The 26,357-nt window shown below is 55.5% G+C and overlaps 2 protein-coding genes across 5 annotated transcripts in view; one reads left to right on the top strand and one right to left on the bottom strand.

Moving 5' to 3' along the window:
* The first annotated feature begins 2,550 nt into the window (after positions 1-2,550).
* Positions 2,551-12,585, top strand: FAM118A (family with sequence similarity 118 member A). Of its 4 annotated transcripts, none has more exons than XM_020977451.2 (9): positions 2,555-2,691; positions 4,615-4,670; positions 5,294-5,546; positions 6,190-6,411; positions 7,900-8,028; positions 10,324-10,504; positions 11,371-11,403; positions 11,601-11,684; positions 11,774-12,585. In XM_020977451.2, exons 2-9 carry the CDS (start codon positions 4,624-4,626, stop codon positions 11,791-11,793), a joined length of 969 nt encoding a protein of 322 aa, XP_020833110.1. In that variant the 5' UTR covers positions 2,555-2,691; positions 4,615-4,623; the 3' UTR covers positions 11,794-12,585. The 4 variants fall into 4 exon arrangements, with proteins under 4 accessions (XP_020833109.1, XP_020833110.1, XP_020833108.1 ...); XM_020977449.2 differs by having other exon boundaries at positions 2,556-2,691; positions 6,223-6,411; positions 10,219-10,504; XM_020977448.2 differs by having other exon boundaries at positions 2,558-2,691; positions 10,219-10,504.
* A 5,527-nt stretch (positions 12,586-18,112) lies between these two features.
* Positions 18,113-26,357, bottom strand: part of SMC1B (structural maintenance of chromosomes 1B) — a 52,428-nt gene continuing 44,183 nt past the window's right edge. Inside the window, 8 exon segments of the mRNA XM_020977452.2 lie at positions 18,113-18,432; positions 18,926-19,036; positions 19,626-19,695; positions 21,200-21,351; positions 25,621-25,775; positions 25,971-26,034; positions 26,037-26,129; positions 26,222-26,320. Coding sequence (XP_020833111.1) covers positions 18,319-18,432; positions 18,926-19,036; positions 19,626-19,695; positions 21,200-21,351; positions 25,621-25,775; positions 25,971-26,034; positions 26,037-26,129; positions 26,222-26,320 — 858 coding nt within the window. The 3' untranslated portion in view covers positions 18,113-18,318.

The following is a 26,357-nucleotide window of genomic DNA, read 5'->3' as shown; positions in this document are numbered from 1 at the left end:
ACTATGTCTTCCTAGGACGAGTACCTTGGGTAAAGGCACCCCAGGCCTCAGGAAAAGAGCTGAGCTTGCAGTCCCAGATAGGAGCTGAGTTCAAATGTCCCTTTTCACTTCCCACCTTGGCCTCAGCTTTCTTATCTGGATAATGAGGGATGTGGCTGGGCTTCTGTTCAAATCAGGAAACATTTATGCAGCCCTAATGTGTGTGAGAGCCATCCAGAGGGGAAGGGAAGCCAGACAGCCCCCAGCCTCCTGCTGCTCCCCTTTGTCAGGGAGGGAGCTACAGTCTGGGGCTTCAGCAATGGGAGGAGCAGGTAACAGGGAGGGCATGCCTGGCGGGCAGATAGCCTGGTGGGCACGCATGGTGGCTGGAGATGGCACACATGGAGAGTTTGGGGACCAGCCAGGGAGTGAGATGGAAAGGAGCCCAAGGGAGAGCAGGCAGACAGGAAAAGCTTCTCAGCAGAGAGAGCTGGCATTCAGCCCAGCATCGGCCAGAGGATGCCCTTTCTCTGCCTGACCCTGGGCTCTGAGTTGGATGAGGGCCTTAGATGCCTGCTGTCCTGTGGCCTTTCTGGCCCTCCCCTGCCCCCACTGGATCTCAGACCCTTGGGAGCAGAACGGGGTCCACGGGGGGGGGTCTGGCAGTGCACCGATCCCTGTTTCCCCTGTGGCCTCCTGGCATCAGAGGCCCGGCTTTCAGTCTGTCCCCTGCCTGGACGCTCTGATGACCTAGGGTGGCCACCGATGGTCTCTGGGCTCTCAGCCTCTACTGGTGATGTCCCCCCAGGAGCCGGGAGCAAGGTGCCACAGTGATGGAGGTGAGATGATGAGAGAGGGTAGCCCGCTGCTGGGGAAAGGGCCAGAACGCCTTGGTCCTAGGGGAACGCCTGGCCTTGGGGAAGTCACTACTCGTCTGCCAACCCCATTTCGTCTAGTGTTTAAAATGAGTTGTGGAGGGGGGAAGCAGTCATGGATGAACCGAGTCACAGAATTGTTAGAAGCGACCTGGTGATGACATGGTCCCCCCATTGTGTGGGTGCTCCCCAAGGCTCTGCCTGGAACTTTCCTCCTCTCTTGGGTTGTGAAGGGACACATGGGACAGGGAACCCTCCCCCACTAAGGCTGATCTGACAGTCTGGGCAGAGTTATGTGACCTGCACAAAGCCACTGGGAAAAACTCGAACCCAGGCCTTCCTGATTCCCAGGTGGGCTCTCCTCCACTCAGCATCACTGAGAACCCACACTGGGCCGTGTGGTCTGATGAGGGGAAGCTCCCTCTCCCACCTCTGAGCCTTTGCCTGGAGCGCTCCCCTTTCTATTCTAATGACTCCCAAAATGCTGAAAGGCATGGGCCTGAGTCAGGAAGACCTGAGTGCAAATCCAGACGCAGACCCTCCCAGCTGTGGGACCCTGGGCAAGTCACTGAACTGCTCTCTGCCTCAGTTTCCTCATCTGTCAAATGGGCGTAACAGCAGCACCAAGCTGGCAGGATTTGGAAAGGGCTCAGCACCGTGTTGGGCACATAGGAGGCGCTGACTGAGCCCTGCTTCCCTTCCTCCCCTGCGCCTAGCTGAGCTGCACTCAGTCATGGCCAGAGGCCTGCTGGACAGCTCCGTGGGGCAGCCCGGGGGGATCCCCAGCTGGACGGAGCAGGTGCAGCTGGGAAAGCAAAGCCAAGGAGGTTCATCAAGGGGAGGGGGGCCAGAGCGGAGGATGCTGGGCTCCTGGAGCTCCCTGACCATGACGACTTGGGTCCTCAGCCTGGCCAGTGCAGCCCTCCGTCTCCCACCTCGGGGCCCTAGCCCTGACCGTGTCTCCTGCCAGGAGGGCCGTCCCTTGCCCACTCCGGCTCAACCCCCACCTGCTGGGGCTGATTCCACACCCTCTCCCTCCCCGGGCCTCGGTCCCCACTTAGAGTAGAAGCCCCTCGAAGGCAGAGTGGTTTCCACTGCCCCACACTGCGTGTCAGTGATTGTGGCAGCGCGCGCGAGTCTGCGGGGACGTGGTGTGAATTTAAAGTCAGTGGTTGGGCGCGCTGGGGGTGGCCGGAACTTTCCGGCGCGTGGAGCGAGAGTCCGGCCGGAAGACTTGGTGAGAGCACCAGCCGGCGAGTGTTTGTCGAGGCTGTTCCACTTCCCACCTCAACTTCCGAGGGCCGACCTGCATTCCGGTCGCGCCTGCGCCGGAGGGAGGGACGCCGGGAACGTCGTCCCGCGCTTGCGCGCGGGCGGGAGTGCCGAATAAATGAGCGCGTGCCTGTGCCGGCTAACGATTTCCTGGCCGGTCGTTGCGAGTGCGCGCGAGTGCATCTCTTCTTCTCCTTCCTTTTCCTGTCTTCCGCGCCCCTCTCCGCTTTAGCTCGGAGTCCGCGCCTGCGCGTCATAGTGACCGCGAGACCGCCTTCCCCGCCTAACGGTCTCTTTTGCGAGAGAGGGTCGCGCCTGCGCGTGGTGGTCTCCGGGCGCGCGCCTCGGCCCCCTCGCGGAGGAGTGCGCCTGCGCAGGGCCCTGAGCGGCGCGCACCGCCTCCGCCCCCGCCCCCACCCCACCCCCTCCCCCGGCCGGAGGCGGCGGATGCGGGGCCTGAATTGCCGACCCCAGCAGAAGGAGGAGGAGGAGGGGGAGCTGCCCGCCGCCACTGCCCCAAGAGCTGAGGGGGCCGCCTGCCGGGCCCTGCGAGCGCCTACCCCTGGTGAGTGAGCACCTTCCTCTTCGTCACAGAGACTCCTGACCCCGCGTATCCCCTTCCCCATCGTAGGGGGGGCGTCTTATGTCCCTCCCCCACGGAAGTGCTGTTATTGACCCCATTTTCTAGGGGGGAAACTGAGGCAGGCCGCAAAGGCGGGGCGGGGGGTCCTGGCCGCCCCTCCTCCCCTCCCCATGTCCCATCAGGTGGTGCGCCGGGGGCCTCAGTTTACCCATCTGGCGGAGGGGGCGGCTCTGCGGACACGGCCGCCTTGTCAGCGGGGCTGGGCGGGGGCGCCCGGGAAGGGAAGGGTGGAGAGGCTGGAAGAGCCCCTGAGGGGGCGTGGGGGGCCTCAGCGGTTCCCGGGGCCTAGCCCCGCCTAGCGCGAGGCCAGGCAGGTCCGGGGGTGGGGGACGGCCGGCCCTGGCTCCTATCTCCCCCCCCCGCCCAGCCTCTCGAGCCGTCTCTTGGGCGCTGTCGGAGGTAGGGCCAGGCTGAGGTCCCCCCAGGCCCCAGGGGTCTCAGCATCTGCTCCAAGGCCGTGGGGAGGGGCAGAGGAGGGGCCCCCGCCCTGGGCCTCGGTCCTGCCGTGTTGGGGTCACCCGCCCCGAGGCCGTCCAGCCTTCTCTGCCCCTCCTCCTCCTTCTGCGCCAGGACGGCGCTGCTGGGGCCGGACCCCAAAGGGATGACAAAAGGGGAGGGGCCCACGTGTACAGAACTGCTTGTAGCAGCTCCTTCTGTGGGGCCCAGAACTGGAAACTGGGGGTGCTGAACCCGGCAGGATATGAATGTGATGGAGTAATACTGTGCTGTAAGAAATGAGAAGCAGGCAGACTTCAGAAAAGCCTGGAAAGACTTGTATGGACTGATGCAGAGTGCAGTGAGCAGAACCAGGAGAGCGATGTACACAGTGACAGCAACATTGTAGCAATGATCACCTTTGGTAGACTCAGCCCTTGCCCCCAGGACAAGGATCTGAGACATTGCCAGAGGCCTCCTGATAGAAAGTGCTGTCCACACCCCGAGAAAGAACCATGCAGGCTGAAGGCAGATTGCACAGACTGTTGGCCCTTTTTTTTCTCTCCTGTTTCTTCTTTCTGGTGGTTCTTCCTATTGGTTCTAATTCTTCCTTACAACATGACTAATGTGGAAAACATGCTTAACGTGTTTGTGCAGGTATAGCTTAGATCAGACTGCTGGCCATCTCGGGGAGAGGGAAAGCTGTCTTTACATGGAATTGTAAAAAGTAACATTAAACAAGGGGAAACAAGCTGTGTGGCAGGATGGGACTGTCTTCATTTGTGCTTCCCTGGCCTAGCCAAAAGCTTGTCACATTAAGCTGAGCTTATAGCCCTGACCTTGTCTCCGTGGGAGATAGGGATGAGAAGATTGGGGGGCGATAGCTAGGGGCTGGTGACCGTCGGGGGACATTACAGCAGGAACCCTGAGACATTCCCTAGCCCAGTCTAGAAGTGGAGCAGGAGCCCCTTCTTGCGGCGTTCCCTGGCAGGCACTCTCCTTCTGTCCTATGGGAGCGCCACATGTTGTTGGCAGGTTGCCACTGCTGGCCTGGACCTGGAGTCTGCCGCTGTTACTGGTACCTCTGGCTCTGTTTCTGAGGCCAAGCAGCATGAGACCTTCGCGGCCACAGCACAGCCCGTGGCACACTTGAGGTCAGCAGCGTGCTCCCCTTCCTCTTTTCCAGGGCCTTCAGGCCTGGCTTGAAAACCTCTTTTGTGGCATTCAGTGCAGCTGGAGCTGCTGGCACCGCCCCTCCAGGCTCTGAGCTTAGCACCTGAGACATACTTTGAGGCCATGCATTTAATGAAGACCTGTTTGTTACTTTTAACCACTCGGACTCATTTGTGGAGCCTTCCAGTGTGAGGACTGAAATCAGCTGAGCCGCTCATAGATTTTTCTTTTTTGCAGGATTTACAGATGGATTCAGCAGAAAAGACAACCACTAGAAGTGAACAGAAATCCAGGTGAGAGACAAGAGGCCTTGTTGTGGCCCTCAGGGAGGCCCAGACCCTCATTCCGTGGTAAGAAGCAGTTGTCATTGCCATGTCATTGCCAGGTAGTACTTGCCTTCAGCTACTGTTGGTTTTGGGAAATGCAGATATTCCTGGTGAGTCACTGTGCCAGAGAGGCCGGTGAGCCCGCTGGCCCTTCCTTCCGCCTCCCATGAGGCCCAGAGAGAGGAGGCCTCATGTGTGACTCAGTGAACGGGGCAGAAGGGGTGAGCAAAGGAGGGAAGGCATGGCAGGATGCTGCCCCTGGCTTTTTGACAGGATCCTTGTGAGGGAGGCTCCTTTGGTCAGCATGGCCCGTTTGTATCAGGTGTTTCAGGCTCAGCGATTGCGCCCACTGGTTTTGTCACCCTTCTTTCACCAAACTCTCAGCTGCCTCTTAGAGATATGGCGGTGCCAGGAGTGGGGCTGGCAAGGAGAAAGCTTTGGTCCCTGCCCAATGTGGACCTCACGATTGAGGGGGAGCCAAGGTGCCCAGCGCCCCCAGTGTGAGGGAGGGACGATGAGGCTGTAGTTTGCCTCAGTTATCACATAGGCTGGCCTCTGACTCTTGTCCCGGCTTCTTCCTTTCCCTCCAGGAAGTTTTTAAAAAGTCTAATAAGGAAGCAGCCCCATGACCTCCTGCTGGTCATTGGGACGGGCGTCAGTGCCGCAGTGGCCCCTGGCATCCGTGCCCTCTGCTCCTGGAGGAGCTGCATCGAAGCAGTCCTGGAAGCGGCCGAGCAGCTGGAGGTCCTGCATCCGGGAGACGTTGCGGAATTCCGGAAGAAAGTGATGAAAGACAGAGACCTGCTTGTGGTCGCCCACGACCTAATCCGAAAGATGTCGCCGGTGAGGTTCTGGCATGGGAGGGTCTGTTGGGCCTCTGGTGAGAGGGCATGTGTAAAGTGCCCAGCAGCCAGTGCGTGGTGTGTCCCCTCCTCCTACCCTCCGTCCCGTTCCTCGTGGAGGCATTTCTGGTTTTCCTCCTCAGGGTCAGGACTGCAGGCTGGCCTGGGACCGGGGCCAGGTTTTTAGGGAACTCTCAGTAAAGCTTACTTTATGGATGCAGGTCAGCAGCATAGTCTTAGGCATTTGGGGCATCGAGAGGATCAGTGATTTGTCCAGGGTCAGAGGGGATGCGAGCCCTGGTCTCCTGTACTCTCTGACCTCCTCTGTGGGCGCTGTGTGAGGCTGCCCCTCACAGTGAATAAAATGCTTCAAAAGCAAAACCCTTTTGAGGGGGGTTGGGGAACAGGAGCTGGAATTCGAGCTGTGCTGCTCCCTGGGCCTCAGCTGTGCAGTCAGGCTCGCAGTAGCTGCCCCGCCTCCCTAACCCCAAATGCCAGCTTGCTGTTCCTGGCCTGCTGTGGGATCACAGAGGCTCTCTACTGAGTGTAACCCAGCATCAGTCAGCTGGCCCCGGATGGCCTGGAAGGGGAGGGCCGTGGCTGTGCGTGCTGAGTCACAGAGTGGCGTGGTTTTGCCTCCACAGCGCACAGGTGACACCAAGCCCAACTTCTTCCAGGACTGTTTAATGGAAGTCTTTGACAATCTGGAGCAGCACATCCAGAACCCGATGGTGCTGCAGTCTATCCTCAGCCTGATGGAGCGGGGAACCATGGTCCTCACCACCAACTATGACAACCTGCTGGAGATCTTTGGCCAGCAGCAGAACAAGCCAATGGAATCCTTAGATTTGAAAGATAAGACCAAGGTAGGGAAGAAAATGAGGCTCAGTGCCGGTGGGCTTCTGCACGCCTTTTACAGAGGAGGAAACTGAGGCAGAGCTAGTCAGAAGCAGAGTCGGACTAGGAAGCAGGTGTCCCCACTTGAATGATACTTCTGCTGTCACCAGAGAGTGCAAAGTCATGCAAGGTCTTGAGCCATAATATCCAGTCCCTCCACCCCCAGTTAGGAACATGTTTCCCAAGAGCCTTCTTTTCCCCCTCCTTGGGCCAGCCAGTATTTTTGGTTCCCTTCTGTTCTTGCCTGTACAAGACTATGAAATCCAGAGGTCTTCAGTCATTAATGTGTATATTTAAAAAACAATTTAGCAAAGAAACTGTAGACTGAGTATATACCAGGGTGGAGAGCCTACGGCCTTGAGGCCACATGTGGCCCTCTGGGTCCTCAGGTGCGGCCCTTGGACTAAATCCAAACTCCACAGAACAGATCCCCTTCATAAAAGGATGCGTTCTGTAAAACTTGGACTCGTCCAAAGGCCGCTCCCAAGGACCTCCGAAGGCCCCATGTGGCCTTGAGGCCGCGGGCTCCCCACCCCTGGTCTAAACTGTGACACGAAATGTGGGGAGAAACAACTGAGAAAAAAGATTTGCCACAAATGGTGGTGGTGTGTTGCCTTCTCCTAGGGAATTGGGAATCCTTGTGGTCAGGTCCAGTCAACAAGCTTTTATCGAAGGTGCTGTAGTATGTGCTGCCTTATGCTAGGCACTGGGAATGCCAAGAAAGGCCAAAACGGGCCTTGTCCTCAGGAAGCTTCCAGTCTGTGGGGAGAGACAGCGTGCCAGCAGCCCCACACAGGATAAATTGGAGAGTCTCAGGGATGGTTCACATGGAGGGTGCCGTGGCCTTCTGCCTTGGGCCCATATCTAGTGCTGGACAGCTCACTGGCTGCTTGCTTCACTCTGGCCCTCTCAGCTCCATGTCTGTAGGGGTTAGGGAGATGTCTGTTTGTCAAGTAGCTACTTAGGCTTGCTGGCTCCCCTGAAGTAGGCCTCTGACTCAAGAGAGGAAACTGAGGCACAGAATGGGTAAGTGACTTGCTCCGGTCCCATGGCTGAGGCCGGATTTGTGCCGAGGGCTCAATGGTGTCGGCCACTTGCTTTGTGAACCTTAAAGTCTGACATAAATGGGCGCTGTTAGGGCTGTCAGATGAGGGGATTGAAATCCCTCGTGCCCCTGCCGATTCCACAAGTTGGTCCCCAAAGGGAGAGCTCAGAGCCCCTGACCCCAGGAGGCATGTTGTTGGGAGGTGGGATCTCCTTGGGGGAGACACTGTGGGGAGCGTGCTTGTTCATGCGAAGTCTCGGAGGTCTGGGATACCGGGGTAGCCGTGGCCACCCTGAGAGCATCCTTCAGTGGGCTTCCCTTCAAGTCGAGGGTCAGGACAGAAGAGGAGTTTGGGTTCTGGTGGGATCCCTGGGGGTTTCTGTTCTGAGTCGGCCTGGACTTGTTTTGGCAGGTTCTGCAGTGGGCCAGAGGGCACATGAAGTATGGAGTCCTTCACATTCACGGCTTATACACAGATCCCTGTGGCATGGTCTTGGACCCTTCGGGATATAAAGATGTGACTCAGGACCCAGAAGTAATGGTAGGAAAGGCCCTCTCTTGCTGTCCGCACCATAGGCGGCTCCAGCCTGGTACTTGTGTTAGCCCATTAGCGCTGTCCATGGGGCTTGTCCATGCGTCAAAGCACTGGCTTCCCATTCTAGCTCTGCTGGTGTTACTTCTTGGGTGACATTGGGAGAGGCCTTTTGCTTGTCTAGGCCTCAGTTTCCCTGTCTGTAAAATGAAAGGGCTCTCTAAGGGCACTGTCCCCTGCTGAGCCTTTAGCTTTGGGTCACCCAGAAGGGGTGAAAGCTTCCAAGTCCCCTCCAAAGCCTGGGCCAGCTTAGGGTGCTGAGAACTCCCTCATTCCTTGCTCTTTTCTCCCATTCCCTCCACCCCCACCTTGGAGCCCAGGCCCAGCATGGAAGGACAGAAGAACATGGGGGCTTCCCAGCTGGACACTGGGGACATGGAAAGTAAAGCAGCGGTGGGCAGCATTTGTGTGTTCAGCTGGCTGCTCAGAGGAAGCCTGGGCCCATCTGGGTCCTCCTAGGCTGGCCAAGCCAGGCCGCAGCAGCACAAGGGCCTGCACCCCAGGAAATAGCTGAGGGATGGTGGTTTAGCGGCTGGGCTCGGGCGCCGCCCTGCTGGCTTTTCTCAGGACCCCCCCCCCCCAGCGTCCATCGAGCCCCCCTGAAGCCCCAGCCTCCTGCTCCTGTGATTTCTGCCCCACAGCACAGTGTTTCCACGGGACTGGTTTGGATGGCCTGCTTGTGAGTTATAAAGAGGTTTGGGGTTGGCAGGTAACCTGCTGCCTGGTACTTCCTGGCCCATTCTTCACTCCTTTGTGTTTCTCCCCCACTTAGCTAACTTTCACCTCTACCCAAGTATATTTTCACTTCTTTGCTCAATGTGTTTTTTCTAAATTTAAATTTGAGGACTTTGAAGATTTTTAAGCCACGTGCCATGGGAACTGCAGTGTTGCTGTGTTTGGCAGGGCCTTGGCCATGTCTGAGCCACTCCTAGATCTGGAAAAAGGCCTTTCTGGTGGGATTGTCTCTGACAGCCTTTTTCTTTTTTTCTTTTTTCGGCTAGGCAGCGGGGTTAAGTGACTTGCCCAGGGTCACACAGTTAGTAAGTGTTGTGTATCTGAGGCCAAATTTGAATTCAGGTCCTCCTGAATCCAGGACCAGTGCTCTATCCACTGCACCACCTAGCTGCCCCAAGCCTTTTGCTCCTTCGCGAGTTCTCCTCCTCCAAATCCTTAAGATTCTGAAAAACAGGAAAATGAAAACTCTGCCAAGAGTCTGCACTCAGGAAGGTCCTAGAGATTTGTTAAATGAATATGTCTTTGGAGTGTGTTTTAGGGATGAGCATAACAAAGCTAATTAGCTTTGGATGACTTGAGCCCGCCCCTGAATAGTGAAAGCCAGATTGCATGGCTTTACAAATAACAGAGTTTGCAGGCATTTCTAAAGTGCCCACTGTGTGCCAGGCACTGTGCTACAAGAACCAGGAAATAGCCTGATCCCTCTTCAGGAGGCATCACCTTCCATTGGGGGAGCTAATGAGTACATACAGCATTTAATACACAATGACACAATTTCCAAGTTTTCTGGTTGCCAAATTGTAGCAGCTTAAAGCTCCAAGTGGCCTTGGCGCTCATTTAACCGAGAAGACAGACGTGAGTCCCTGGGTTTGAGGGGAGGTGTAAAGGGCAGAGGCGTGTCAGGGCTCCAAGAAAAGGCCTGTTGCTTGGTTTAGCCAGCCTGGCAGCCAGCATGGCTCTGTCTGCCTCATCCATTCCTCCATTCAGTAAACATTTATTAAGCCTTCTCTGTGCCTGGCACTCTGCTAAGTACTGGGCATACAAAAAGAGGCAAATGATGGCACCTGCCTTCAAGCAGCTTACAGTCCAGTGGGGGAGATGACATGAAATATCTACAAAGCAAGCTAAATACTGATAAATAGGAAATAGTGAGAAGAGGGAAGGCCCTGGAATGAAGAGGGGGTGGGGAAGGCTTTCTGTGGGAGGAGTGATTTTAGTTGGGACTGGAAGAAAGCCAGGGAGGTGAGTGGTCAGCAGTGGAGGTAGAGCCTGCCAGGCCAGAGGGACAGCCAGGCAGATTATTAGGTTATGAAGGGCTTTAAACAGCAAGCGTGGCATTACCGTTGGTCCTGGAAGCAGTAAGGAGGGCAGGCACAAGCTCTCGCTGCTTCTGTGTCCTCCTAGGAAGTTCTACAGAACCTGTACCGGACCAAGTCCTTTGTTTTTGTGGGCTGTGGCGAGACGCTGAGGGACCAGATATTCCAGGCCCTTTTCCTGTACTCTGTGCAGGACAAGGTAGATTTGGAGCACTTCATGGTGGTGCTCAAGGAGAACGAAGACCATTTCTTCAAACACCAGGCTGACATGCTTCTGCATGGCATTAAAGTTGTCTCCTACGGGGATTGCTTTGACTACTTTCCAGAGTATGTGCAAGACCTTGCTGCCCAGATCTGCAAACAGCGAAGTCCAGGTGCACTCGGAGGATATGTCTTTGTCTCTGTGAAAGCCAGGGGCTTAAGGGTATGGTCATGAAGACCTGGGGGCTCAAAGGCTGTGGGCCCCCTGGAATCAGCCTACCCGGGGGCGAGGAGGGTGGGAAAAGTCTGCTGATGACGGGTAGAGCCTTCCCTATTGAAACAAAGCAAATCAGAATTGTAAGCAAAGTGGATCCATGACAGCTTCACCATAAATTCAATTCAGCGAGCATTCATTAAGTCCTTAGTGTGTGCCAGTCCTTGGGCTGGGGAATTCGAGGCTACATGGGCCTTTAGGGCCTCAAGTGCAGCCCTTTGACTGAACCCAAACTTCACCAACAAATCCCCTTCGTAAAAGGATTTGTTCCGTAAAACTTGGACTCAGTCAAAAGGCCACACCTAAGGATCTAGAGGGCCACGTGTGGCCTGGAGGCCACAGATGCTCCACCCCCAGGCTGGGTTCTAGGCAGTTACAGTCTAAACAGCCCTGGTCCAAGGTGAACAGAGTCACTGAGAGGAGAATCAGAGGGGCTCTGGGGCCCCCGGGGCTCGAGGGGAGACAGGCGTGGACACTGCCGGGGACCCCAGCATATGGAAGCAGGAGGGTAGACAGTAGAAGGTGGCACCCATTTCTGAGTGGAGGCTCTGGGCAGGGGGCTGCTTCCATCCACTTAGTCATACATCTGCCCGGATACAGCAGGCACGTGATAAATTCTAGCTGATCTCTTGCCTCGGGCTTCCTCCATGAGAGAGGAGATGGCTGGGCTGGGATGGCTGGAGTGGCCGGGCCACTGTTGTCCAGGCCCCGTGTGTGTTGGCTGCATCTCTGTGGGGTTCACGGGATGTTTTTTCTCACTTGTAGATGCTGACCGAGTGGACAGTACAACGCTTTTAGGTAAAGACCATCCCTCTGGTCTTGGGGGGGGGGAGCGGAGAATCTGTGGGAATGGCCAAAGCCCCTTTGATGGTCACTCTGTGAGGGGCCCAGCACTAGGGGTACCCCTGAACCCCCGGAAGCTGTCCACAGCAACGTTTAGGGGTCTGGGCCCCCACGGCTCTCCTCATGGCTGGGGTCTGTATCTGTGCCCCCAGGAAACGCCTGCCAGGACTGTGCCAAGAGGAAGCTGGGAGAGTATGGCCTCGATGTTCCCAAAAGAACCCGGCAGTCAGATCCAGGTGTGTGTTCTGTGGCAGGCTGAGCGGGGCCTCCCTGGGGGCCGGGCCGGCCTGGCTTCTGAGTCACATGTTTGCTGTGTCTTTGACAGATGACTCTGGAGGATCCTGAGATCCCACACACCCCCAAGACCTGCACCTGAAAAACCAGCCTCTCAGCAGCCAGTGCTGGCCCCAGGACCCCCACTCAGACACTGAGAGCCCGGAGGGGTGGGGCGGGGTGGGGCCTCTGTGCATGGAACCACTCGAGATTGACATTTTTACATTTCAGGTATACTTGGAAAGGACCCAGGGACAACTACCTCAGGGATAAAGTCCAAAGCTGGCCTCCCTGTTTGTGAAGGGGGGTGGGGGGAGATGGAAGAACTGCCTTGTGACCCCACCCCCATGGTGCCAAGAATGAGGAAGCTAGAGACCCTTGCCTTGGGGGAGGGCCCTTGTGGCACAGATGCCTTAGACAGAAAAGTTGTTCGTTTTGTGAACTAGAAAGAGAAGGGCTTCAGGGGCCACAGGGAGGAGGGGCTTCCTCAGTGTGCCCAAAGAAGCCCTGGGGGGGACCCTCGGGAAGTCACACTTCTTTGTACCCCAAGACTTGGCTCAATAGTCATGCTGAGTCCTCGGGGCCTGGGGTCAAGTGGCGTAGGCAGAACTTTGCCAAGGGCCCTTGCCACTCTGAACTGGGCAGGCCTCGACTGGCTTCCGGAAGTGCCCTGCCCTTGGCTGGAGGGCACTCGGGCTGGGAACTGTCCACGCCGCCTCTGCCTGCCCCCGCCCCTCACTGGGAGATGCGATGGGCCCAGCGATGTCCGGCTGGGGAGCTAGGAAATGGAAGCCAGTTGATTTCTTGTTTGGAGGCGCAGCCCTCTTTCCTATCTCTGGTCAGTTAAATAAAGCGTGAACGAGCTTGGTGTGGTGGGTAGCGCATGTCTCTCGCCTGGGCCCGTCCTGTCAGGGAACCCAGAACGGGCTGCCTTGGGGTGTGAGGTGGGGTGAGGAGCAGCCCCTGCGGGCAGACCCACAGAGAGGTGGGTGGACCCTCCCGGGGACCCTCCCTGGCTGGTAACTCATCAAGATCCATGCTCTCCCACACTGGGAGGCCCTGTGCCAGACCACTGAGGAGAGATCTTTTGAGCTGGACTCAGAGATGGGAAAGGGAAGGAGGGTGGGCAGCGCTGATCATGAGAGAACTGATAGAGCATAATGTTGATTCCTCCATGAGGTGCTAGCTGACATGCCCATTCTAAAATGTCCGCAGCTTGGTGAGTCACGTGGGCAGTCAAGTGTATGGACAGAAAGGCCAGCCCAGCCAGGCGGAAAACTGAGTCAGGAGAGCCCTCTCAGCCCATGCCCACAATGGCCGTCTTGCTGGGTCAGAATCCCATGGCCCGTCCACCACTGGGGCCACCGCCAGCCTTACATGGCAATCCTACTAATCGCAGTTTAGGGCTGGGTCAGTTATTTGTGCTCTTGGGGTATTGAGACTGCCCTGAATGATGTCCCTATGACAGCCAGCTGTACCCAGGACAGCCCCTCACTTTGCTAATCACATGTGGAGCCCCTGGCAGCTAGGCTGCTCTGTGCTTTGTCAGGGGCACCAAGGCCAGGCTGCCCTCCCCTTGTGTGGAACCTAGCTTCTGGACAGGGCTAGTTAGTCAGCATAGACCTGGGGAACCTCTGACCGTGTCGCAGACAGCGCGTGTGTAGTTAGAATCCTGTAAACATGCTTCAGACAGCCGCCACTTTGTAACAGCCGTGCTCACGATCCCTGTCACATAGGGCTTTTTCTGACACAGTTGGCATTAGCAAGTTTGCCAGCATGAGCGTGCTTCATTTTACGTTGACGGTACGAGGAAGTATCGACAAGGCTCTACCCAGATGTTGGTACCAGGCCAGCTCAAAGTGTGCTAGGCCAAATATGAGGTCATCGCTGAGGGCTACGAGGGTACTAGGTTTTTTGGCCCAAGCAGGTGGTATAGAATGTTGTGCCTGCAGTCAGGAAGACCCAAGTTCAAATGTGGTCTCAGGCACTTCCTAGCTGGGTGACCCTGGGCAAGTCACTTCACCCTGTTTGCCTCATCTGTAAAATGAGCTGGGGAAGGAAACGGGGAAAAAAAAAAGGGTCAGGAAGAGTGGGACCAAACAAAAAGTGACAACCACAGGATCGAAAGGCCCTCGGGGTTTGTCTGAAGGGGGCAGGGCAGGGCTGGTCCTTGAGAATTTTCACCCAACACACAGAGCTCATGCAGGGATTTCCAGTTTGCAGGAGGGAAGGAAGCTGTGAAGGTGTCCCAACAGAATCATAGTAGCCAGGCCCAGTGCTTGATGCGGGGTGTGGGCCAAGCTGGGAAGAGTGGGTGGGCTCAGCTGAGGCTTCAGGCCCTTCGATGGGGCCTCTTGTGTGTTGTTCCTGGGGTTGGCAAGCTCTCGGGGCTCTGCTCTTCACAGTAAGGGCGGTTTAAGGGATCCCCACTACCCCAGATTCACAGATGATTACTGCCATTCTGTCATACTTCTAAATAAATCATTTTTTGGGGTTTTTTTTTTTGGCTTTTAGGCAATTGGGGTTAAGTGACTTGCCCAAGGTCACACAGCTAGTAAGTGTCAAGTGTTGGGTCTGAGGCCGCATTTGAACTCAGGTTCTCCTGACTTCAGGGCCGGTGGTCTATCCACTGCGCCACCTAGCTGCCCCTTAAATAAATCGTTTTAAACATATTTACATCAGTCTTAACAACCAAACTTATAATCCAAGAAGATCAAAAACACTGGCTTTTTTTTTAGTTTATCAACAATCACTTCCATAAGCTTTTGAGTTTTAAATTTTCTCCCTTTCCCTTCCCGCCTCCCTCCCCAAGATGGTGTGCAGTCTGATATACACTACACATATACATTTCTATTAAAAGTTTTCACATTAGTGATGTGGTAAGGAAGAATTAGAACCAATAGAAGGAACCACCAGATGTTTCGATCTGGGTGCAGACTCTGTAGTCCTTTCTCCGGATGTGGAGAGCATTTTCCATCATGAGGCCTCTGGAGATGTCTTCGATCCCTGCATTGCTGAGAAGGGCTGAGTCTATCATCACACAACGTGGCTGTTACTGTGTGCAGCGTTCTCCTGGTCCTGCTCACCTCACTCTGCATCAGCCCATACAAGTAAAAAGTTGGCTTTTCTAGCAATGTTTCTAGTAGAATGAATTGTCTCATTTCTGCTAGGCCCTTTGCAACAGATTAGGAAAGCTCAAGATAAAACACCTGGTTTTTCAGGTCACCCAGCCATTGAGTTTCCTGAGATCAGAGTGTATAACATTGTTTCTTGGCCCACGCATTTTCCCAACATCTCATCTTAATGCCAAACAGTAGAGTAAATTCTAACTTATAGGGGAGCATTAAATTGAGACCAGAATAAAGTCCATATCTGGATGTATTTTTACAAATGATATGTTGTTTCAGTCCTAGTTGTGTCTGACTCTCTGTGACCCTATTTTGGGTTTTCTTGGCAAAGATACTAGAGTGGCTTGCCATTTCCGTATTCAGCTCATTTTATAGAACAGGAAACTGAGGCAAACAGGGTGAAGTGATTTGCCCAGGGTCACCCAGCTAGGAAGTGTCTGAGGCCAGATTAGAACTCAGAGAGAGAAGTCTTCCCGATTCCAGGTCTGGCATTCTGTGCACTATGGCACCCCCTAGCCCCCCCACTCCCCGAATGGTATCATGCTGAATCAATTTTTATTTTATTTGGTTTACCAGCTAATCTGCCAAAAATTTAAAAGTGGCCCTCCTGGACTAAGTTCTGATCTATCCCAATTATCCTCAGAGGGAGCACACATGGACCACATTCTGAGTTAGGTCCAGGACACGCACCAACCACATCAGGTCTGGCTTTTATCACTTTTCATGGCAATGTTAAAAATCCCAGAACTTTGTGGCTCAGCTTTGGGAGGCTGACCTCGCTCCAGCTGGTCCTGGCCCAGAGAGTGAGGCCCCAGGACGCAACGTCCCTAGACCTTTTCTCTGGCTTTCTCTTACCTGCTCCATCCCAGACTCTACAATTTGAAGATGCTAGTCCATGCCATAGCTTACTTAACTCTCCTCAACTGTCATGTCAACTCAGTTTACCTGGGCCAGGTGACTCTCCCTCCCTTGAATCAGTTTGACAATCTGAGAGCTGAGCTGCAGGCTCCCAGTCCCACTCCCTCCAAAGACATCTAGCAGTTCTTGGTCGTCACAAAAGGGGGTGGGGAGGACCTCGGTCTACACCGTAACCTCAGGGCAGGGGGTGCTCCCAGTCCTACGCTTACGAAAGCCTGGGCTGCTCTAAGAAGGGCTGTAACGTCTTGACAAAAGTCACTTGGAAGCATTTTTTCACATTAAACTGTATTTTAACTTTTTGTTGTTGTTTGCTTTGCTCAGAATCTGGAGACAGTCAATATTCCAGCATTTCCAAATCCAGACAGCTGCATTTCTCAATTCTTACCATTTCTCACAGAGAGCTTTTTACAGTGGTCACTGCTGACATTCTAGACAGTTTGCCTTCAAGGCCACTACAGAGAAACCTTGATTAAAGGCGACTTCGGTAGCTCAAAACGCATGGTCCTGGTGTTAAGTACTAGGAGGGAAGCACAGAATGTAGCCCCGAGTTTTCGTAGGGTTCAGGAGACCCATGGAAGCCATGCTAGGGGACAGTTTAGAAAGATACTGAGGTTTCTCTGGAAGTCCAACAGAGACCCAGCCGAGGTTAGTAGGACTGCTTTAGGGACAAATGTGTCCCCAACATTTAGGGTAATCTGGGGTCCACTGTTCTGGGGAGAGGAATGTGGATAATGAGTTTGGACTCAGGTTCTGTGTCTCTCCCTCACCTTCATGCATCGCTGTTCCTCTGGGAATGCTTAGATCCATTCCACCTTTGATTCTGAGGGTCTGTTTCCTTCCTGCACTGAGGCCAGGATAGCCGACCTCTCGGCATCCCATGCCACACTTCTGGTGATGACTGATTGCTAATAAGCCTGCATCTTGTGGGATGATGGGGTCTAATCTCACATACATTTTACCACTTTTGCACAGCCCATCCTAACAATGATCTGGGTTCTCACCTTCCTCTTGCATTGTCTCCTGGAACTCATTCCAGTTCCCCAGACATGCTCCATGGTCCTTTAAACCCTGCCTAGCCTGCTCCAGGCCTGGGGAGGAGGGTTCCATGTGGGTCTTGTCAAGGCCAACTAGGGAGATCCTGGGGTGGTCTCCGGCCCCTCCACGGGAGCCAACCTATTTGTTGTTTCTGTAATGGCTTGTTTTTTCTCCCACGGAGAGTAGGGTTGTCATTAAGTCAGCTACATCTTCCCAAATTGGGTGATCACCTCTAAATATGGCTTGAAAGGGGTCTATAGCTGCTCCAAGGTCTTCATCAAATCTAGGAATGACCCTTCTCCAGGGGGGTGAAAGGCTGGTGCTGCCAGCCTTCGATCCTGACTGGCAGCTTCTGGAAGGGGAAAGATGCTGACAGACACTCAAATTCACTTAAAGGATCAGCTCATTCGTTCCAGAAATGCCCATAGTCTGTTTGGGGTTGTTGTCTGCGGGACTGACCTTAAATCTCTCAGCTTATAGCAGTCAAAAGTTCTGGAGTAACTCACCAGCTGAATCTTTCCCCGTTTTAAACCAGGCATCAAAAACTTAACAGCTTATTTTTTTTTTCCATCCCTGGTTCAGCTGGGAGTGCTCCCTCCTCATCCCATGCTTCAAGGAAAGGCCCCAGGGGAGCTTTCGAAGGAGCATTCTACTTTTGCTAATCCTAGCTTCCATAATGTAAGAAAAAGATTCTTAAGTGTGAGCAAGGAAAGTCTGTGAGATCTCCCACCCACCCACCCCAGTGAGGCCTCACTCTCACTACCTTGCAGGTAGCTGCTGTTCACCGCATTTTACAGATCACTTGGACAGGGTCACACAGCTAGTATCTGATGCAGGTTTAGAACTCGGTCTTCCTGACCCCCAAATGCTGTCCCCACCTAGCTGCCTGCCTTCAGGGAAGACTTGCAGGGCCTTGGGTGGGTTCAGACAAAGGAAGGGGATGGATAGGGGGTAAGGATGAAGGCAGTGAGCTTGGAGGCGACTGCCGGGGCCCTCCCTGTTCTGAAGCCCTTTTGACGAGCCGAGGGCCGGAAAGACCCGGTCCCTGGAGGCAGCCCCCATGAGGCCAGGAAACCTGATGAGGTCACCTGGGGCCCCCATCAGCTGGGAAGCCAGGGCTGAGAAGTGAGAAGACTGGAGGTGGAGGCAGGGAGTGCAGTGTAGATGGGGGGCCAGCTCGCTCAGGGGCATCTTTGTCTGTTTTTGGCATGCCACCCCCCCCCCCCCGCAGGACCCTCAGGCCGTGCACCAGCTGCCTCTCCTGTCTCACCGTTTCATAAAACAAGCTACGGCACAACCCAGCTCTGCAACAACAAGGTTTATTTCCTACGAACACGTCAAACAGACCTGGGGTCCGCGTGCCAGCCCCGGGGTCCCCTGTGCAGGCTTTGAAGGGAGGAGGGGCCGGCTGGGCCGCCCTCAAATGAGCTGAACGGCAGGACTCTATTTCCCAACAGCGTGGGGCTCAAGCCCCTGAACCGCAGGAACCGCCCCCCCCCCACCTCCACGGGGGCCACTAGGTGAGTCTCGAGCGGCTCTCTTGGCGCCTGCCGCGATGCTCCCGGCCGTTGCGGTCTGGGTACAAAGACAAGTCGAGGGTCAGGACTCGGCTGAACATGCAGTCCCCCTGCTGGAAGGGAAGCAGAGACGCCGCCCTTCAGAAAGGGGGGCAGGGGTGGTGGAGGGGCGGCGGTATTTAGCCAGGGAGAGGTCAATAAGGGGATTTCTCCAAAACCTCCCCCACCCCTGGCCACTGGTGCCCACTCTGCGGCAGGTGATGCTGAGGCCAAACTCGGGGCTCCTGATGCCAGGCCTGCGCACTCTCGCTGGCCAGCATTAATGGGCGTTTGATGGGAAAGAAAGCGAGTGGCATCACTGAACACACGTCCAGGTGATGCCCCAACGTAGACGGCTCGGCGGACACGTGGTCAAGAGTGACGCCAGGGGGATTACGTGGCTCCAGTGCCCCAAAGCACTGGGCCCCAGCACAGCAGCCTGGTATGTCAGCATGCCCGAGAGAGGAGAGACAGAGACAGACAGGCAGAGGCCGAGGGGAGGGGACGTACAGATGAGTCCCTCACCGGGCCCAGGCCCACCAGGGCAGGCACCTCGGCGGGCGTTACCTCAGGGTAGATGCCCACGAGCGCATCCGCTTTGGAGTAGAACTCCTCCTTGAGGGAGATGACGATCATCTGCAAGTGCTCGTGGGTCTGCTCCCTCATGTACATTGACACCTGCCCGGACAGCAGCCGCAGGGTCAGCCGAGCCACGGCGGCTGCCAGGTGTGCCCCCCGCCAGGGCCCGCCTCTGCTTCCCTCTGTGGGTTGTGCGCAGGGGGCCTGAGAGGCAGTGAGGTCCAGTGGCTAGGAAGCCAACCTGGGCCTTGGTCCTGGGCCTGTGCTACCTGGCTTGCAGATAGTGTCTCCCCCACTTGACAGATAAGGAAGGTGAGGCCAGGGGGCTGTCAGGGTGGGCCCAGGTGGGGCTGAAGCCACCATGGTATCGGCTGGGGGTCCCTGGGAGCTCCACCAGCCCCACTTAGGAGGGACATGCAAGGATCTTAGAGTCATGTTGTGGTCTAGAAGACTGAGGCGGGGCCTGATCCCTAAAGGTGGCTGCAAGTGGAATGGGCTGCCTTGGCTGATAGCGGCCCCTTGCCTGTGGGTGTGTGGGTAGGCTGGGGAGAGGTTCTACTCTGAGACCCCCAATGCAATGAGTACGGGTGGGCTTCACCACGGGGCCCCAGCCCCAGGAGCGCCCCCTTTGGTCAAGGGAACCACCCGACCTGCCTTTCTCTCTAAGCAAGAGCCCCATGGGACTTGCCTTGCCAATGTTTGTGTTGTCCAAGGCTGCGTCCACTTCATCGAGGACAAAGAACGGCGCGGGACGGAAGCTGAAAGAGAAGCGGCGGGTGGACAGAGTGGGCAGCTCCTGAAGGGCCCCACCCGCAGGCAGGCCAGAGGCCAGGGGCCAGAGCAGCAGCCCCCACCCCCATGGGCCTCAGCCTCTGAGGGAGGGTGTCTGATCCTGACACACAGTGAGTCCTTAGCAAGGGCCTACTGTGTGCAAGACTTCATGTTAGGACATCAAAGGGCAAGTCTCAGACCCAGCTCTGCCTCCCCAAAGCAACACCTCTCCCAGGAAGCCTTCCCTGATTTCCCTCCTCACTGCGTGCCCCCCTCCCCCCCCAGCTGCCCTCCCAGACACCTGAAGCTCCTCTCAAAGGACAAACTCCTCGACCCTCGGGGGCTGGGGCCCTGTGTCCGTCTCCTCCAGCCCAGGCCAAGGGCTCTGAACCTGACGTGGGTCTGAGGAGCGTTGGCCATGGCCTTGCTTTGTTTCCTAGTTCAGAAGACATGGCACACTGTCCCCAAACCTCAAACCCCCTGTGTCTCTGAACTCCTTTCTTCTTCCCAAGTTCCAGGACTGTTTCGCATCTTCTTTGTGCCCCACAGCCCAGCACAAGCCTCCTGTTCTCGATGTGGGGGAGAGGGTGGCGGCACAGACGTGTGCCTCTTGGGGTAGGCATCAAGCCCACAAGCGCCCACTGCCCCTGCAGCCTTGCTGTCCAGGCTGAGTGGGTTCTGGGAGTCAGGTTAGCAGGGGTTTCCTTTTGCTCTCTTGGTCACCATTGTGTCTGCTGCCTTTTATCATCTGTGGCCGTGGCCTGGGTGCCACAAGCTCCTGGAAGGAGTTGTGTGGCCATTGCCAGGCACACGCCCAGAGGCCCGCCCTCCCCCGAGTACCCCCAAAGCATGCAGGTGGGGGAGGGGAGACAGAGAAGGGCTGAGCACAGGCCCCACTTTAGGCCAAGGGCTTATAGCTCTATTCCAGACCTAGCGGTGCGAAGCCTAAAGATGCCCAGTCTGTGGCTGCCCAGCCCCATAAATGGCCCGAGACGGGACCCCTGGCGCCCACAGATCCTCCTGGGCCGGTGTGCTCTCACTCATAATGGTGGAACAGGGGCTCCTCTACCTACGCAGTACCACAACACCTGGCACACAGTAGGTGTTTAACAGATAGTCACTTGAGGGGGGACAAAGCGGATTACAGCCCTTTAAGAAGGGGGGGCATTTAGGGGCAGAAGCACCCCGTGGAAAGAGGTGGGAGAGCCAGATTTAAAGCCCAGATCTTCCACTTTCCAGCTGAACAAGCCCCTTCAGCTCTGAGCCTCAGCTTCCCCATCTGTAAAACAGGTCTGTCACACGCTGCCACAGCGAGCACTCACAATCCCTGGGTCAGATCGTAGGGCATCAACCGCTGACATGGCACAAGTGATCTTAGTGGCCATGGAACGGGATAAGTCAATGCTATGCTTTCCCCCTTTAGCCATGAGAAAAAGGAATCACGAGCCTCATCCTCCAAGGTGAGGACCACCAGGCAGCCGTGGTACTCACCTGTGCACGGCGAACAGGAGGGCCAGCGCCGCCACGCACTTCTCTCCCCCTGACAGGTTGTCCATGGGCATGAAGCGCTTGCCTGGAGCCACGCAGTTGTAGCTAATTCCTTCCAGATAGGGCTCTTCCGGGTTCTCGGGGCTGAGAAATGCCTGAAACGTTTGCTTTAATGAACAAAATCTGTCTTCACCTATCTCCCTCTCCCCTCACTAAGACTAGGCACACTCATGCCAAGGAGCTTCCGTCAGGGCCGGGGCTGGGGTTGGCAGCGCGCCTGTTCAGGAGGCCTCTGGAATCGTGGCATCCTAGGAGCTCCCTCCGTCTCCTCGATCCACTTCCCAAATGATGGGCACCCCCTTGGCTTCCCGGCCCCTCCTCATATCTCTCGGGAGCACAGAAAGGGTTCCCATTCTGCCAAGAGCGAGCGGCATCCACAGATGGGAAGGCCAGACCCAAACTGCGATGCCTGGGAAGAGGCAGGCAAAGAGCGAGAATTTGATCCTGGAGGTAATGGAGCTACAGGTGGCTCGTGATATGGGACTAGACTGGGATGGCATTTATGAATTTGGGGTCATCTGCATGGAGGTGGGAACTGCAGCCACAGAGAGTGCAAAGAGAGAAAGGGCTAAGAACCTGGCATATTCCCACGCCCAGGGTGAGGGGTGAAAGGAAACGGGAAGGGGAAGATGGGGGCGGAGGCAAATCGAGAGAGCCAGGGAGGAGAGGGTCTGGGAGGAGTTGGCAGTCAGTCAAAGAGTATATACTAAGTGCCTACTGTGTACCGGGCACTGTGCTGAATGTTGAGCATTCAAAGATGGGCAAAACCAGCCCCTGTCTTCAAGAGGCTCACGATGTGTCTCAGGGAGATGCAGACTACGGCAAACCACTGGGTACAAACCAGACCGGACCAGGATAAAATGGGAAGAGTCTCATGGGGCAGGCACTGGGCCCAACAGGGACAGAAAGGCCTGTCTGGCTTCCTTCTTCAAGAAGTCAGGATGTGGAGGTGACGAGGAACGTTCCAGGCCGGGCCACTGATGGCGTTGGGATGTCACTGGATCCCAGAGGATGCGGTGAGTGGTGGAGGCCAGGTCAGGAATGCTTCAGAGGCCAGAGGATTTTACGTTTGATTCTGGCCATTAATAGGGACAGGGGTTGGGGGGTGGGGGGTGGAGGGGGAGACGCAATCAGTCTTGCATTTAGACAAGCCCCTTTGGGCTGGAGTGGGGACGCCCAGAGGCAGGCAGACCCCACCCCTCCCCAGTTATTGCCGTGGTCCATGCCCTCTCACCAGGGCGGGGCGGGGTCAGAGGACAGAAGAGGGCATCTTTGAAAGATGATGCAGAAGAGAGAGGGACAGGCGCTGGCACCGTGCTGGACATGGGGGGTGGGACATAGAGAGGTGGTCAGCACGAGAGGCCAGGTGACTAGAAGGACAGCGGGAGGGGAGGGATTGGGGGGAAAGAGAATGAGCTCTGTCTGGGATCTGTCGAGGCAATGATGTCTACGGGACATTCAGGCTGAGATGTCTCAAAGACACTTGGAGATGGGAGATGGAGGTCAGCAGAGAGGTGAGGGTGGCACCGATCAGCCTGAGAGTCCTCAGAGCAGACAGAGGTGACAGTGCCATCCATGAGAGCTGATGGGGTCACTGAGTGAAGGGCACAGAGGGAGAGGAAAAAGGGGGCCAGGGCAGAGTTAGCAGCTCCAGTGTGGATAAAGACCCTGCAAAGGAGGGAGAGGTCATTGGTGTCCCACGCCGCCGAGGTCCAGAAGAAGGACTTTGACTTGGCAAATCAAAGATGGTGGGCAGCCCCTGCAAGAGCAGGTTCACTTTTCCAATCTGAGAGTGTGGCTGTGAAAGGGCCCAACAATGCGGGGGCTGGAGCCTGAGGCGAGAGCAGGAACAAGAGAGACTCTTACAGCTGGGGGAGATCTGAGCATGATTGTAAGTAAGGAAGGAGCTAGAGGATGAGAGTCTGAAAATGAGCGAGCAAGAGGGGCTGAGAGAGGTGGAAAGAGGTGGAGAAGGGCTTCTGCGCGCTGGGCTTCAGCAACATGGGAACCAAGAATCCCAGAAGGGCAGGCAGGGGAACCAGATTACAAACTGTCAGCACACGCTGGATAATGGAGAAAGCAAGGGAGTCCCAGGAAGATGTCTCCTCCTGCTTCACTGACTACACTGAAGCCTCTGACTGGGGGATACCAACAAAATGTAGCAGGTCCCCAGAGGGATGGGAGCACAGGTCACCTGACTCGTCTCCTGAGGAACCGGTGTGTGGGCCGAGAAGCAGCCGTCAGAACCAAACATAGAACAGCCAACTGGTTTAAGATTGGGAAAAGAGTATGACATGCCCAGGTGCTGTCACCTTATCCATTTAACTTCTATGCAGAGCACGTCATGTGAAATGCTAGGCTGGAAGAATCAAAAGCTGGAATGAAAGTTGCCGGGAGAAGTAGCAACAACCTCAGACATGCAGAAAGGGAAGAGGAATGGAGAAGCTTCCTGATGAGGGAGAAAGAGGAGAGCGTAAAAGCTGCATGGACGCTTAACAGCAAAAACACTAAGGTCTTGGCAAGCAGCCCCATCACTTCCTGGCAAACAGAGGGAGAAGAAATGGAAGCAGTGTCCGATTTTATATTCTTGGGCTCAAAGATCACTGCGGACGGTGTCGGCAGCCAGGAAATTAAAAGACGCTTGCTCCTTGGAAGGAAAGCTAGGACAAATGTGGACAGCAGACTAAAAAGCAGAGACATCACCTTGCCGACAAAGGTCTGCACGGTCAGAGCTGTGGTTTTTTTCCAGTAGCAAAGTGCGGCTGTGAGAGCTAGACTATGAGGAAAGCTGAGCGCTGCAGAATCAATGCTGTTAAATTTTGAGAGTTCCTTGGAGAGCAAGGAGATTAAATCAGTCAATGCTTAATTCAGACTGTTCACTGGAAGGGGGCAGCCAAGTGGTGCAGTGGATAGAGCACTGGGTCTAAAGTCAGAAAGACCTGAGTTTAAATCGAGCCTGTGAGACCCTGGGGAAATCACATAAACCTGTGTGCCTCGGTTTCCTTGTGTAGAATGGGCTTGAGAAGGAAATGGTAAACCACTCCAGTATTTTTGCCTAGAAAACCCCAAATGGGGTCATGAAGAGTCTCACTGGCAGGTCACATACTGAAGGGGAAGCTCAAATCCTCTGGCCACATAATGAGAAGACGACCCCGACGTTGGCAAAGGAGAAGGGGACGGCAGAGAAGGAGACGAAGAAGGTCATGGAAGCCATGAGCATGTGTGCGGACAGACTGGGAGACAGCTGAGGGCAGGACAACTGAATGACTGAGCCACAATAAGAACACGCTGCCCTATTTGGTTGTAAACTCTGTTGTATCCCTAGTACTTGGCATAGTGCTGGGCACATGACAGGCACTAAATAGATGCTGCTTCACTTGACTTGGCCCCCCGTGGGGGAATGGTACATACCATGCAGTATGTAATGTAAGGGAGAGTCGTTGTGCTGAAGAAATGACAGAATGGGCAGTTTCAGAGGGAGCTGGGAAGAGAGCAGAGCCAAAAGGGCTGACAGGCGGACAACAGCCTTTCAGAGCAAAGCCGCCCCTGAAAGGCCTGAGAAATCACTGAGCAGGGTCCAGACCTGGGACCGGGATGGGACGGCCGAGGGGGAGGCAGTGCCGGCCAGCTTTGGTTTTGTTCTTACCCTGCTCTACTGGTGGTAGTGGGAGGGAGACAGACCAAAATCTTGTAAAAATGAATGAAAGAATGAATCTATTTGGACTCAGAATTTCAGATCTGGAGGAAAGCCTAGCTTGCTCACTTGACTAACAAGTAAACTGCACGCACGCTGGAAAGGCCCTTCTGGCTGACCTCTAGGGCATGTCCAGAGCATCTCTGATGACCGCACCCTATCATGGCCTCAGTCCTGCGGCCTTTGCCTCGATGGGGCTCAAGTCTGCCTCAAGGTCCGGCAAGTGTCTCCTTCTCAGCCAAGGTCACTGGATTACATGTGTGGATCACGAACTCACAGTGTTGGGCCCTTGTCCTCCCATCTGGGGGCGTGGCCCTCCTATCTGTTATTCTACTGAGTGGCTAAGACAGAAATGGACTCCTGCCTCAGAAAAGTGCGTGACAAGTTTATATGGATTCAAAAATCAAGGAAGGAACCTTGAAAGGCATTCAATCAGAACTGGAAAGATGTCCTCATTTTATAAACAAAGAAACTGGGGCGGGAGGGCCCCAGGGGGCAGAGTGGGTACTGACAGTGGGTACAAAGTCATTACCTGCAGGGATCTGGTTAAGAGGCCAGCCTTGAGCCATGGTGAGAGGCTTTCCCACCTCCCCACCTGCCGATGGCTCTGTCGGCCCTGTGCATGAACAGATGGGCGAGGCCAGAAGCTCGTGCACGCGCACACACATACCTGGGCACTGTTGTTTCTGCAGAGCTTCTTGTAGATCTGGTCGATGGACACCGAGACGTGCTCAAAGCACTGGCTGAAGAGGTCGTATCTCCTTTTCTTCACCTGTTCAAACTCTTGCCTACAAATTCTGGCCTCCTTTCTGCTGGCCTCGAAAGCTAAGGGAGAATGAATGGAGTCCCCCTGACTCAGTGGCCTCTTCTGGGTCTGCCCGAGGTTGGCTTCTCTTCCACATCTCACAAGGGTTAGGGTTGCTCACAATCCCACCAAACCCAAGCTTCTCTAGTCTGGGAGTTGCCTGTTCTACCAGGGCTGGGGCACGGCAGCAGACAGGTCGGAAGGGCCTGCCTCACCATCTGTGGACTCTTGGAACTTGTCCCGGACAGTCTGCAGCTTCTGCAGGGCTCGCAGGTTGGGGGGGCGGTGGTCTTCAGTAAAACGTCTTCTTGTGTTGCCAGGTGCTGCTGGAGCAGGCCCAGCTGCGCCTTTATCTCCTTATCCGACTGCAGATCCTGTGGAGCCAGCAGAGAATGCCAGGGTTCAAGCCCCACCCCCCTCCCCAAGCGCTGGCCACCTAAGTGAGGGATGAGGGCTGCCAGGTCACCTTCAGGTCCTCGCGGAGGCTGCTGTAATCTATCTGCAGGGCTTCTTCCTGCTCATACATGGCAACGGTGCTCTGTGTGCTCTCGGCTTCCGTGCCCACCTGAAAAACAGAGGCAGGTGTCTCCGGGGGGCCGTGG

Source organism: Phascolarctos cinereus, unplaced genomic scaffold, assembly GCF_003287225.1.
Source record: "Phascolarctos cinereus isolate Bilbo 61053 unplaced genomic scaffold, phaCin_HiC Scaffold_1;HRSCAF=81, whole genome shotgun sequence".
Taxonomy (NCBI): Eukaryota; Metazoa; Chordata; class Mammalia; order Diprotodontia; family Phascolarctidae; genus Phascolarctos; species Phascolarctos cinereus.
This window is presented reverse-complemented; position numbering and strand designations above follow the sequence as displayed.

What these genes read in the sequence shown, in the direction of transcription:
- FAM118A (XM_020977448.2), top strand. Translation starts at nt 4,624, where the DNA reads ATGGATTCAGCAGAAAAGACAACCACTAGAAGTGAACAGAAATCCAG. An exon ending in TAATCCGAAAGATGTCGCCG is followed by an intron (nt 5,547 to 6,189) that starts GTGAGGTTCTGG and finishes TTGCCTCCACAG; the next exon opens with CGCACAGGTGACACCAAGCC. An exon ending in ATTTGAAAGATAAGACCAAG is followed by an intron (nt 6,412 to 7,899) that starts GTAGGGAAGAAA and finishes TTGTTTTGGCAG; the next exon opens with GTTCTGCAGTGGGCCAGAGG.